Below are 13631 nucleotides of genomic sequence, written 5' to 3' on the forward strand. Positions count from 1 at the left end.
TTAGCCTGTGCCACCCTTCAGGAAGCACCCTGTCCTCACTGCCGCCTCTGGGTCTCGGCCCCATCTCTCCCACAGGAGTTCTTCTTTCACTGCATGGCAGGGCGAGAGGGTCTAGTGGACACTGCTGTGAAGACCAGCCGCTCCGGCTATCTCCAAAGGTAAAAAGCACCTTCTCTGTCACCTCTGTCCTCTTTTATGCTGTCATTGACAGTTCACTTACAGTCCCTTTGGATGAAAAAACTTTTAAAAAACTGCCATGAGTGGCCTGAAACAGAAAATAGCAGATATTCTTCCCCTTCTAACAGATTGATAGAGCATGAGCTCAGAAGTTTCTGTGGAGAGCCCCTGTGTTCTGCAAACGTACCACTCCCCTCCCACCCCTGCCTCCCTGGGGTGGAGTTATGAATCCAGGGAAAGGCCTTGAGCAGTGAGGAGCTCATCTGCCTTGGGAAGGCTCAGCATCTGGGACAGTGCAGAGAGGATGCCAGGCCCAGACCTGCTGGTTTTCTGTCCTTGCTGAGAGGAAAGGGAAGAAGTAGCCCCTCTAACTGGCCTGTTTGGGCAAGGGGGAGGGGAATGAAGCTTAAACCTGAACAAGGCCTGACACCCAGAGTGGCCGGTAGGACAGGATCCCAGTGCCCCGGCCTCCCCTCCCTTGGAATGCAGCATCGAGAAGCTCTGCCTTGGGGGGTTTGGGTCATGCATGGATCTCTTTTTTTTTTTTTTTTTAAGATTTTATTTATTTGTTCATGAGAGACAGAGAGAGGCAGAGACATAGGCAAAAGGAGAAGCATGCTCCATGCAGGGAGCCCGATGCGGGACTCGATCCCAGGACTCCAGGATCATGCCCTCAGCCAAAGGCAGGTGCTCAACTGCTGAGCCACCCAGGCATCCTGCGGGTCGTGGTTCTTCATGAGCCCAGAGAACGTGTGCTGATAGAAGTGGTGGTAGGAAATGGAGAAGATGACAAAAAGAAATACCCATGCCTTTCAGGCCTGCTTTTAAGTCCCGTTCTCTGGGAACTTGGATAACGTCTGCCCAGGGAGGCAGAGCTCTTTGAGGCAGCCAGCCAAAAGGCAGGAAGCAGCAGTCCCAGCTGCTGGGGCTGGACATGAGAGCAAGGGCCAAGCAGTGGCAACTAGGCTTTCGTTCACATGTCTGCAGCTTCCTCCTCCCAAAGAAGCACCAGGAAGTGCAGCTGCTGGCCCCAAGCTGCTGTAGCTTGGAGCCTGGGGCTTTGGAGCTTTGCTTGGCTGCCTGCAGAACAGCAGTCCCCCTTTCCACTATCCACTGCCCTGGTCTCTGTACAGATGTATCATCAAGCACTTGGAGGGGCTGGTCGTCCAGTATGATTTGACAGTCCGCGACAGCGATGGCAGCGTGGTACAGTTTCTGTACGGGGAGGACGGCCTGGACATCCCGAAGACGCAGTTCCTGCAGCCCAAGCAGTTCCCCTTCCTCGCCAGCAACTATAAGGTAGTACGCCTAGCCCTGGTGCCTGGGGGGGAGTGGGGCCCGGAGCTGCGCCATGGGCCTCGCACCCTGAGCTTTGCCATGCAGGAAGAGAGCTGTTGAAAAGCCAAGTGGGAAAGGTTAGAAAGCACCATCCAGTGCTTTGACACACTTGACATTTCCACAACCGGTATGGGGACTTTGATTGCACAAGACATCAGAAAGGCCCATGTGCCTCCAGAACAACAGCTGCCATCTGGGTCATTTGTCACATGCCGGGCCCTAAGCTAAGGTGCATCATGGACACTACTTCTGTCCTCACCACAACCTTGAGGAAGTGGGTGTTCTTCTGTCCATCTTACAGCTGAGGGGAGCAGTAGCGTATCATGAATAGCTGGTGTATGGCAGAGCTTGTGTCTACACCCAGGCCTATCTGAAACAGACTGGTGGTGTTCATACCACCATACCTTACTGCCTCAGAAATGCCTGTCACCATTGACTGAGCAGTCAGCACGTTTTGCACTCCGATACCAAAGCCATCATGATCTGCCCATGGCCACATAGCAGATGGCAGAGTTGAAGATTGCACTCCAGTGCTGACTCCTTTGCATCCTTGCACCTGTCCCAGAGCTTTGACGTCACTTCCTCTCCTCCTCTCTCCCTAGAAGCCCCACTGGGTTCTGCAGGGGTGCTGAATGTGCTGGTCTCCCCTGTTATCCCTACAGCTCCTGAAACCCCTAGCTCCCAAATCCAGGATACACAGCGAGGGCCCTGGTCAGCAGTGTGTGCCCAGCCCCTCTGAGAGGCGTTATGAGGGGCCCATACCGACCATCTTGGTCCTGGGAGGTTGTGTGACATGGCTTTTGTGTCATGCCCTCATCTCTTGGGTCTTGTGTGTGTGTGGTTTGTTTGTTTAGGTGATAATGAAATCGAAGTATCTTCATGAAGTTTTATCCAGAGCAGATCCCCAAAAAGCTCTCCGTCACTTCAGAGCCATCAAAAAATGGCAAAGCAAGCATTCCAATGCCCTGCTGAGAAAAGGTGCCTTCTTGAATTATTCACAGAAAATTCAGGCAGCTGTGAAAGCCTTGAATCTTGAGGATGGGAACCAGAATGGCCGCAGCCTTGGGACGCACCAGGTGACTTGAGGGGTGGCTGTGTCCCCAGTGCCTGGAGCATAGAAGTCTCAGTCAGGGTTGGGAGGAAACACGTTAGTTTCCTAACAGTGGGTGTGATTGTATAATCTGGCTTTATTCACTGTTAGGAAACAAATGGAAACAGATTCCTCAAATGAAAATTTAAGGAGCGGACTACTTTACAAGGGTGTGGGCAGGGTTTGGGGAAACTGAATAGGGATGGTAACTTGTCCTTACAACGGCAGGTGGACAGGAACAGGGAGAGCAGCCACCAGAAGTGGAGAGACTGGCTGTGGGCAGTAGGGAGGCTTCTTAGAGAGGGTGGTGGATAAATGCCCAGATTCACTCTCTCCCATCTCCCCCTCTGCTGCTGAGCCCTCCCATTCAGGAAACACAGCTGGCAGCAAGGAGGCGCAGGGGAAGCACTTTGAAGCAGTTAGTGTGGGATAGCTTTGGGCATCAAGTATGTGAAAGCCTGGATGAGGGGCAGGCAGGTCCTGGTTGGCCTAGGGAGGTCCTGGCTTTGCCTTTTATGCTAGCATTATTAATGACAGCTCCCCATTCAACTCTAAAAGAATTCCAGTGTGGATAGTAACTTTTGTGGTCACCCCACCTATGTTAGAATGTGCCAGAATGAGGAGCTTAGAGAGTCGTGGTCAGGAAGTACTTGCTGCAATGGATTCTGTTCACCCCGTCCTGAAGGTTGAGGTGGATTTCTTGTTGTGGTCTGGTTCGTTCTCCTTCCGTACTCTGATTTGGAGCCAGTGCCTGTGGTCTTCCATATCCTGCTGGATGTCCCCAGGAAGACAAGCCCCTTCCTGGTTTCCTCCCATGTGGCTGAGGCCTGTACTTCCTTTCAGATCTTGAAGATGTGGGGTGAGTTAGATGAGCAGAGTCGAAGGAAATACCAGAAGAAGGCAGCTCCCTGTCCTGACCCCAGTCTGGCTGTCTGGCGCCCAGACATCTATTTTGCATCGGTGTCAGAAACATTTGAAAAAAAGGTGGATGACTACAGTCTCGAGTGGGCAGCTCAAGCAGAGAAGAGTTACAAGAAATCAGAGCTTTCTCTTGACAGGTAATGACACTGACTTGTTACAGGACATGCACAGAGGGAGGATCTGCCTCTCGGGCCCTTCCTCACCCACTCCAGAAGGGAGGGCAGCCTCCTGGGTTTGAGCCTCCAGCAGGAGGGAGGGAAGTAAAACAAAAGACACCTTGCAGGCCCAGAGGGCTCTAGGACAGGCAAGAACAGGAGTGAACTCCCTGCCTAGGCCAAGACGGAAAACAATGCTCTGCTGGATGGGAACTGCAGAAATGACCTCTCTCAAGTTTGGCGTGACAGCCATGGCTAAGTGAGAAGTAGGGAATCTGCTCACTATTCAGTAGCTTCTAGCTCTGACCCAGGGCAAATCATTCATGGCCCTGTAATACCATGGCTCAGCCACTCAGGAAGGGTTGAATCTAACTTCCCTGGTGTTCTCCGAGCTTTGGATTCTGAAATCTTAGGAATGAAGGACCACGTGTAGTCCTCAGCTTGGACCTGTGACTTGCTCATCAATAAATAGGGAAATCCTGTAATCTGGGTAGATGGGAAGCCAGGCATGTACCAGCACCGAGCCACATTGGATTAAAACATCAAAAGTGTCTCCAAGGAATGGCTGTTGTGGGGTTTGTATTGGAGCAGTCCCCTAGTCATGGGATCCTTTGCACTCAGCTCACTGAGCCTGGCCTACAGAGCTGGAAGACCTCAAAAGTATGGACTTTTTTTTTTTTTTTTTGAGGGGTGGAACAGCTCACTCTTTATTAATGGAAGGCTCTGGGTCACTTAGAGCTGGTGTACTTGGTGACAGCCTTGGTGCCCTCAGATACGGCGTGCTTGGCCAGCTACCCAGGCGGCAGCAGACATACCGCTGTCTGGACCTCCCGGGATGTCATTGTGGTTCAGCCTGAGTACTGGGCCAGCCGGGCAGCCTTGCCAGCCAGCCATTCAGACACCTCGTTCACAAACGAGTTCATGATGCTCATGGCCTTGGAAGAGATACCGATGTCAGGGTGCACCTGCTTTAGCACCTTGTAATGAAACATTGAGTAGGTTTCCTTGCGCCGGCTAGGCTTTTTGGACTTATCGCCAGAACTATGGCCCCTTCGGCCCCTTCACCTGCCTCCCTGCAGCTCAGGACACTGGCTGTTTACCTTCAGAAGGATGGGCAGTGGCACTGCAGGAGGAGTGGGAGAGTTTAGCTCTGGGGAGTGTCACTTGGGTTTGCAGGGCCAAGTTGGGAGGCAGTGCTGCCTCAGTGGCTCTCCCAGGGGACTTGTTAACAAGCAACAAGCTCAGGGTGAAACTCCAAAGTTCTGGAGGTACTCCTCTGTCAGGAATACTGACAGGTACCCAGACCTCAGCGGTTTGAAGTAACTGGGAGAGATGACACAGCAGGTTAGAGAAAAGTCTGACTTTTTTTTTTTTCCTGAGATTTAATTAATTTATTTAGAGAGAGAGAGTGCACATGAGCAGGGGAAGAGGCAGAGAGAGGGAGAGAGTCTCAAGCCGACTCCCCTCTGAGCACAGAACCCGATGCAGGGCATGATCTCATGACCCTGAGATCCATGACCTGAGCTGAAATCAAGAGTCAAGATGCTCAGCCAACTAAGCCTCCCAGGCGCCCCAGAGAAAAGTCTGACTTTTAAAAAGCACTTGCTTAGAAATGTAGCATTACCACTTTCTCTAGTACGTGCATTTTGTCTATGTCGGTTGAGCCCCTTCCTTGTTCCATGACTGTTGCGTTAATGCAGTATTCCTGTGGCTGTTTTAAAAGAGCTAGCTTTCATAGGAAGAATGGTGAATAAATCACATAACTGTAGAGCATGCACGCTACCCAAGTAACCCGCAGCCATTTGCACCAATTAAGAAAACAAATACTCCCCTTCCTCTCCAGCCCTATCCCCATAATTGCTTTGGTGAACCTCTTCCTAGTTTATACAGTGGAGGTGGGGAAAAAGGAATTAACAAAGGAAAACATGAATAGCAGGCTCAGAATTTCTCACTGCTTAGGGCACTCATGGTGACTGGTGCAGAGTAGACATGTAACATCCTCTGGACAAGTGTGAACAGTCTGAGCACGGACATCTAGAGGTTTAGCCACCTAGCTGGGATCTATACTGTGTAATTTAGGTCATCCTAGGGTCAGTAATGGGATTTTAAGGATTAGAAGAAGGACCATTTACCTAGAAATAACAAGCCCAGAAAGAAGGTGAGCTGATAGTGCCATGCACCCTGGTTTTGGGTGACATTGACAGCTCCTAACAGATAGACAGGTGGTGTCTGCACTCCTAACCCCTGCCACCCTCTGCCCCATTTCAGGTTGAGGACTCTACTGCAGCTGAAGTGGCAGCGCTCGCTATGTGACCCGGGTGAGGCTGTGGGCCTGCTGGCTGCCCAGAGCATTGGAGAGCCCTCCACACAGATGACCCTGAACACCTTCCACTTTGCTGGCAGAGGCGAGATGAATGTCACCTTGGGCATTCCAAGGTGTGGGGCTGCAGGGGTGCATAGGGTGGGGTCTGTCCTAAGCCCACTCCTGGGGAGAAGTCATTTAATTGAGAGTGAGACAGAGAAATAGGAGGGAAGGAAGTGGGCATCTCATCAAAAATGGAGATTAGGGTTGGACTTTCTGGAACCCAACTGGTTTCTGTGGCTCAATCAGTGCCTAGGCCTCTTAGAATCTATTTATCTCTTTGCCAATTCCTCTGTCAGTTACCTGGGATGTTTATGAAGTTGCACTCCTGGGGTCAGAACTCAGGAACAGATATGGTTAACAAGCCCCATGCACCCTGGTTACCTAACTCCAGGGGCACCATTCACCTAGAATTTGACCCACAGTGGCCCTTCAGGTAAGTGTGTGCATCTACAGGATGATGGCCACTGGGCAAAAAGAAAGAGTGGAGACCCACCTGCATTCAGTACCTGGCCCTGCCACTTTCTGGCAGAGAGACTTGAATTCCTCAGCTTCCCTAACCTCAGGATCCTCGACCTGTGGAAGGGAGGAGGCCAGGGCCACCATGCACTTGGGCTCTGTGAGCTGACAGAGCTCACAGGCAAGGCTAGGAGCATGATGGTGCCTGCACCCACTAGGAGCACTGCAGATGCTTTACCCATCCCCACATCTCTCATGTATTCCATAAGCTCTTAGTAAGCATCCAGTGTATGCAAGGCTGAGGTGATAGGAAACAAGAATACTAGTCTGTCCTTGAGGAAAGAGCCCATGCTCCCCTGGAGAAAACTGACATGAGCGTCACTTCCTGTCATGCAGTGGGCCAGAGCTGGGACTTACTGATTCAGCGTATTTCCTTGCAAGATCCCAAGGCTTCTCAGATCCTAGAAGAGCTCTGACATCTTGATAAGAAAGACCTCACACAAATAGGGAATCTGGGTATCTCTTATGATGTGCCCTTGTTCTGTGACAGGTTGAGGGAGATTCTCATGGTGGCCAGTGCCAATATCAAGACACCCATGATGAGCGTGCCCGTGTTCAACACCAAGAAAGCACTGAAGAGAGTGAAAAGTCTGAAGAAGCAACTCACCAGAGTATGCTTAGGAGAGGTAATTGTCTGTTGGGCCTGGCTGCGCCCTGGGTGGAGGCATTTTCCTGCATCTCCCATCTGTGAAGAACAGAATTTGCTGACTGTTCAGACTCTGGGTTCAGACTCCCACAGATGAGGGAAAAGCTTCCTCTGCCAGGTGCTAAGCAGGGATGAACCAGTAAGCTTTAAAAGTAATCATCAGTTCTGCATCATTATCGAGTGCCTTAAAAATGCTTCCTGCAGTAGCTTACTGGTGCTGCTGGAGTCCGCTGCCTGCAGCCTTGCCATCCTCTGGAGGTGACCTACTAGCTGTGGGTCCCTGTCCCCTAAGGATTCACACTGGCAGAACTCAGTGGGGTTTCTTTGGGGTTTTGGCCTGTGGCCTCTGCTCCTACCCCCTTAAACCCTTGGATTTCCCAAAACCCACTTGGCATGTGCAGTCCTCTGGAACTCAGGCAAGTTGGGTTCTCTCTTTCCACCTGGTTCAAGGTGTTGGAGAAAATTGACGTCCAAGAGTCCTTCTGTATTGGAGAAAAACAGGACAAGTTTCAGGTGTACCAGTTGCGGTTTCAGTTCCTGCCACATGCGTATTACCAGCAGGAGAAGTGCCTGAGACCTGAGGACATCCTGCACTTCATGGAAACAAGGTGAGGACTTGGGTACATTTATTGTTTAGTTTTGTCATGGGCCTTGAGTGTCCAGGCCGCAGGCCTCCTAGAGATTCAGTGCATTTGTCTAAATGGGTCCTTCAAGGGAAAGATCTGGGAAAACAGCAGGCCCTCTAGCCTAATTTGGACACCTCATTCCTAATCTGGCTTGTGGGTGTGACTACATTAACCATACACCATTCTCAAACTTTGCTTCTCTCTGGCTGAGGAATCTTGTCTTCTCGGTTGTGGAGGCTCTAAGATGCGGAAGTATGTGTGCCGGAAGGAGGATGGAGCTCTGTCACAGTGGTGCTACTATGAGGGCAGGCCAGCACGCGGTGATTTTTGACAAGATGTTCCAGGCTGCATTATGTGGTTACTAATACATTTATATTCTGTTTGAGTCCAATGGCATGCTGCTTTTAAACCCCTGTTCTGTAGCTGGGGTTTCCTGCAGCTTCTTACAGAGAAATTCTGGTTCCTTTCTGGGAGGGAGAATAAACATCCTTCTCTCTGAAGTGTAAATTACTGCTGGGCATTTAAAAAGTACAGGCCGGGATCCCTGGGTGGCTCAGTGGTTTCGCACCTGCCTTTGGCCCAGGGTGCGATCCTGGAGTCCCAGGATCGAGTTCCGCGTCAGGCTCCTGGCATGGAGCCTGCTTCTCCCTCTGCCTGTGTCTCTGCCTCTCTCTCTCTCTCTCTCTCTCTCTCTCTCTCTCTATGTCTATCATAAATAAATAAAAATAAATCTTTAAAAAAAATAAATAAAAAGTACAGGCCACGTGCTGAGTACACAGGAGTAGGGTGGTGGGCATACCAGTGCCTGGGGTATGCCAAGAAGAGCTAGTGAAACACTTCTGACTGACCAGCTGACCCTAGATCATGCCACACAAACTCAAATGGCTGCAGGGCCCTGCAGATAACAAGCCAGTGAAGCAAGTCAGGAGGCCCCCAACAGGCTGGAGAGTGCAGAATCTGCCTTAGGGGGACAGGAATGTGGGTCAAGGTGGCCAAATGTTCTGATTCAAAAATTAAAAAAAGAAAGAAAGCCTCTCCTCCCATTTTTTTTTCTTTCTGTTTTGGCTATTTGGTTGCTTGATTTTGCCTTTATGAATAAGAAGTTTCCTAATTTTTAAATACCAGCAACTAATTCATATATCTTCAGAAACTTGGTAACGCCCAAATAGATCTTGTCTGTCAGCAGGAGCCTGTTACATCAACCACTGCCTTTAATCTAGACTAACTCTCAGGCCTTCTCTGAGCCTCACTGAAATGGAGAACCAATGGGGCAGAGTAGAGGCAGAGCCCGCTGGTTCAGTCATCCCCCCAACCTTCACTGAGTGATACCCGTTCAAAGTTGAGTCATGGATGCAATGTGGCCAGAAAAGTCACCTGCTCTGCCATTGGCCCTCTTTTTCTCTCTCACCTGAATATGTGAGCTGGCTTCAGGCCAGCCCTCCTCCAAACATGTTCAGGATGGTGGGTATTATGGTGGGAGAGTGTGGTTGTGAACCCATCCCCTTGGAAAGGGACTACCTCCTGGCAGGTCCTGTCCCCCATTTGTGTGAGCCTGGGTGAATTTGTTGCTGGCTGGGCCTTGGGGAACACATGCATTGCCATCCACTTAGGTGGAGATGGTTCCTTTTACCAGGCAGATCCAGTGTTCTTATGATGCTGGGCCATGTCACAAGAGACATGCCTCCAGCCTGCTGGCTCATTAATTAATGTGGAGGAACATAACTCCCAAGAGCATTGCGTATTTGTGCTGGCCAGGCAACCTTTTTTTAAGAAATGGGAATTAGGAGCACATGGCCTCCTGAGAATTACCAAGAGCAGGCTAAGGTGCATGGTCTGCCCCGTTTCTAGTCACCTTGGGCTTTCACCTGCCAAGCAGGTAGGTCAGCATGAGGCATGTACTAGGCTGTCCTGAGAGGTCTTTTTACTTATATTATCTCAGGGAATTGAAAAATCCATCACCTGTTAAAAATTTTTTCTTGATGAGGGAAAGGCCTGGCTGCTTCTCAGATGTGAAGTACTTTTTCAGCTCCTAGTTTGTGTTTTGCTTGTGTACTTGGAAAGCTGTGAGAAACAAAGCCATGTGCGGTGGCTCTTGGTAGAGCTACTCTGCGACTCAAGCAGATTGGGCCAAAAATGAGAAAAGGAGTAATGTGTGAACTGGACTGTGGTTTGGGCTATCCTTGACAGGCTTGGGCAGCACAGCAGCCACATGAAGGCCTCTTACAGACCATAGGGAAATGTCAGTGTGCTCCCTAAGAATGACAGTACACCTCCTACCATGCCGCCCCACACCTTTTCTCCCTTCCTGCCCCGCACCTCCTCCCCTGCCTTTTCTCTTCTCCCCTGCCCTTTCTCTCTCCTCCTCTTTCTTCTCCCAGCTATTGGATCATGAGACTATTTTGACAATAGATTGGAGAAGGAAAGAAAACACAGAGGCACTTCTCTAGATGGAGGTGTATAAGCCTTGAAGGTTCTGTAAATATTTGTACTGAAATCTGTCACTTTGGATGTTAGTTTAAATCATCTGGAAGGTGGTTTGGGGTGGTGAAGTAGAAAGAGCACTGAGCTAGGAGTCAAGTGCTGAGCTCTGGCCTCCCGTCCCCAGACATGAAACAACCAAGCTGGCAGTGTGCAATTACAGCTTCTTTGAATCCCACTTTGCAAGCAGCAGGTGGAGGAGCTGTTGCCAAGGCACTTTTGGAAACACCCAAGGGTCATAGTCTATTTGCAACTATTTATGTGGAATGGGAAGTTTCCCTGTAGCCTATACCTCCTGTTCCTTTTCGGTTGCCACGTTCTGATAAATAGCAAAACCTCACAGAACAGCCATTGTGGGCCTTCAGTTCCCTTGCTCTTGGCAAAACCACAGAAGGGCAAACTGTGCCCTCGGGAGGACTCTGGCATGCTAGTCACATGTCAGCCACTCAGCGGTCAGGGTTCATTCTGCTTTCTCACCTCTCATGTTCTCCAGCAGTCTTGTTCACTAAAAGAGGCAGGCCAGGCAGAAGGGATTCCCAGCAAGGGGAGATTAGGGAAGGTCTCCTTGGGAAATTCCATCTGCACACAAATGCAGCCTTGGGGGTTGGGTGCAGCTCCAACAGGTAGAGGAGCTGGGGAGATTGCTGGCAGAGCAAATGGCTTGGGCAAGAGCCCAGAGGATGCACCAGGGCAGGTAGGAGCAGATGAGTATTTGGGGGTGGGGCCAGTTGTGGAGGGCTGCAGGGAGGAGCCTTGGAGAGGTGACACTGGCCAGTTGCAAAGCTACTAGCCTAGAGAGTCCAGTCAGAGCAGCAGCCCCAAAGTAGCTGGGGGGCAGAGAGGCAGCAGGCCTACGGCTTCCACATCCCCATCCATCACACTTCCTCTCCTCACTATGTGATAGGCTTGAGTCAGGGTGGGAATGTCCCATTGTACAGATGAGATCGAGGCCTTCGTCTCCAGTTTTGGCTGAAAGCAGATTTGAACCCGAGCCTGGCCTTCCAGAAATGTCTCATTCACCCCCTCTTCTCAGTTTGCATCTTCTCAAGTCAAGGCTGGCCTTCCCTCAGTGGCCCTTGTCCCCATCCTCAGTGCTTGGTGACCAGGTTCTTCCCTGGATTGGTGGCTGAGGAGACTTTTCTGCCCAAGGCAGAAACCTCAGCAAACCATGCACAACTTTAAAAAGTTAAAAAAATAAAAACAAGGAGAGTGAACAGTAGTCTTTTGCTGTTAATAAGCAAAATAGTAAATATTTGACCTGCCTGCTTAAATTAAGAGTGCACTCCTGTATTTTCATCCTTGCTTTGCTCCCAGGGCACATGATACACACATCATAGGCACTGAGACAGCACAGGATGGCTGGCTGGCTGAGGAACTGATACTTAATATAATTAAAAGTAATCCATTTTGGCATGCTGTTCTGGCCTGAAGAAGAAGACAGGCAAAAGATTCTGTGAAAAAAGAAGCAGGGGGCAGAGGGCAGGGTGAGGCCTTAAAGGAGCTTAAAAATAGGAAAGAAGAAAGGTGAGGGGCCTGGAAAGGCCCCATAGGCTCTGATGCAAGTTGGTTCTTTTAAATTGGTTTGGTTCCAACCTGTCAACATGATTTATGGCCACAAAGTAAGTCATCATTGCCCTTCAAAACTCTGATGAACTCTTGCACATCTTAGTTCTTTCATCAAATTGTCGGGGCTCCTGCCCCAAGGAGACAGGAGTTGTCAGGCCCAAGCCATGCTACTTTCTAGAGATGCTGCGAGGGCAGGTGGGGGAACAGTTCTAGTCCTGGACCAGACTCCCCTCTCCTGCTATAGAGTCTGTGGTCCTCGTCAGACATCAGCCACAGTTGTGCTAGCAACTTTGCTTACGGACCACCCACTTTGCCAGGCCTTGTGACAATTATTGGGCAGGGGGTCATTTCTAAGCCTTAAAACATGACTGCCTAGTACATATCCATACCTACATCTTACAGATGAGGGAGTTAAAGCTCAGTAGACTCTCATGCCGAAAGCCATACACTTGAGGAGTGGCAGGCCATAGGTTCAGATCAGGCCTGCTGGGTTGTGAAGCAAGTGTGCTCTGTGACATGCTCTGTGCCTTTCAGAAACAGCAAGAGAGTGAGGGAAGTGAGCTGAGAGGAGACACTGTATCTATCTCATGTGTAAATCCCTGACACTGCCCTAGATGGCTGTGAGTCTCCTGGACAAAACATCCTAGAGAGTAGAGATGCTGGTCCTGAATGGGGCTATGTGGTTTTCTTCTCACTTTAGGTTCTTTAAAATTCTGATGGAATCCCTCAGAAAGAAGAATAATAAAGCTTCAGCTTTCAGAAGCGTTAACACTCGGAGAGCTACCCAGCGGGATCTAGACAACTCTGGGGAGTCGGAGAGGAATCGGGTGAGTCCCCCAGGGGACAGCACAGGGGAGAGTCCCAGGGCTGGGAAGCCTATAGGGTGGCTACTTAGGGCCTTAGTCTTCTGTCCTAGGAAGGCTCTGAGATTATTTTCAGCCCACCTCAAGCCCCTTCATGGTTTTGGCCCCTCTTTCCTTGTACCTTATCATTTATCTGCCATGCTGACAGAGCCACAATGGGGTTGCTAGATAACAGGTCTGACTGGCCTTGGGTGAGGGCCCAGGGTCATCCATCTGTCTGCTCTCAAGGACCACTCTGTAAGTGATTTTTATGCTGAGAATAGGCTCAAAGTAGTGGTACCCACTGGGCTTTCTAATTCTTTTTCTGGTTTCATGTTGCTCTCTGCCTTTGACTTCCCTGGGCTGGGTGAAGTGAGGCCGTAGAGTACTGGCAGGAACTAAGAGAGGCATTTGGAAGCAGGAAATTTAGGCTATAGGAATAAAAATGGAAGGAGCCAGGGAGAAGCCTTTGGAGGCAAAATAGTCCAGGAATGATGATACTTCACCTGCCAGGAGATGCAGGGGCAGTGTGGGAGCAGGTTGCCTAGTGTCATCTGAGCCAGCACTGGCTTGTAGGGCTACATAGCAATAGTTTAGCAAGTACCAATGCAGACAGCCTGGTGGGGGGGCTGGGAGAGCTGTAGTGAGGACTTGGTACTGCCTCTACCTTGCTGTAGGGCCTTAGCTATGTCAGCTCCTGTCTCTGAGCCTTTCTCTTCACCCTAAAATGACAAACTTTCCCAGGCCAGAGAGAATACTGGATCTTTGGCCTGGGAGGTCTACCAGTTGGCTAATGGAACACAGATGGGCATGGATGGTCTTTGAAAGGCTATTTAGTCTATCCTTAAGGCACCTGGAAGAAGTCTACAAGAAATTAGGAGCCAAGGCTAGAAGGTGTAAATATTTGGTTT

The 13631-nt window shown here is 50.2% G+C and overlaps 1 protein-coding gene across 1 annotated transcript in view; it reads left to right on the top strand.

Moving 5' to 3' along the window:
* The window catches only part of POLR1A (RNA polymerase I subunit A), a 70486-nt gene that overhangs the window by 50931 nt on the left and 5924 nt on the right, over positions 1-13631 (top strand). Inside the window, exons 21-28 of the mRNA XM_025453828.3 lie at positions 76-158; positions 1311-1476; positions 2370-2591; positions 3449-3663; positions 5950-6117; positions 7053-7188; positions 7659-7816; positions 12579-12705. Of these exons, the coding sequence (XP_025309613.3) occupies positions 76-158; positions 1311-1476; positions 2370-2591; positions 3449-3663; positions 5950-6117; positions 7053-7188; positions 7659-7816; positions 12579-12705 (1275 nt within the window). The remainder of the gene's footprint in view (positions 1-75; positions 159-1310; positions 1477-2369; positions 2592-3448; positions 3664-5949; positions 6118-7052; positions 7189-7658; positions 7817-12578; positions 12706-13631) is intronic.

This window comes from Canis lupus, chromosome 17, assembly GCF_003254725.2.
Source record: "Canis lupus dingo isolate Sandy chromosome 17, ASM325472v2, whole genome shotgun sequence".
Classification (NCBI taxonomy): domain Eukaryota; kingdom Metazoa; phylum Chordata; class Mammalia; order Carnivora; family Canidae; genus Canis; species Canis lupus.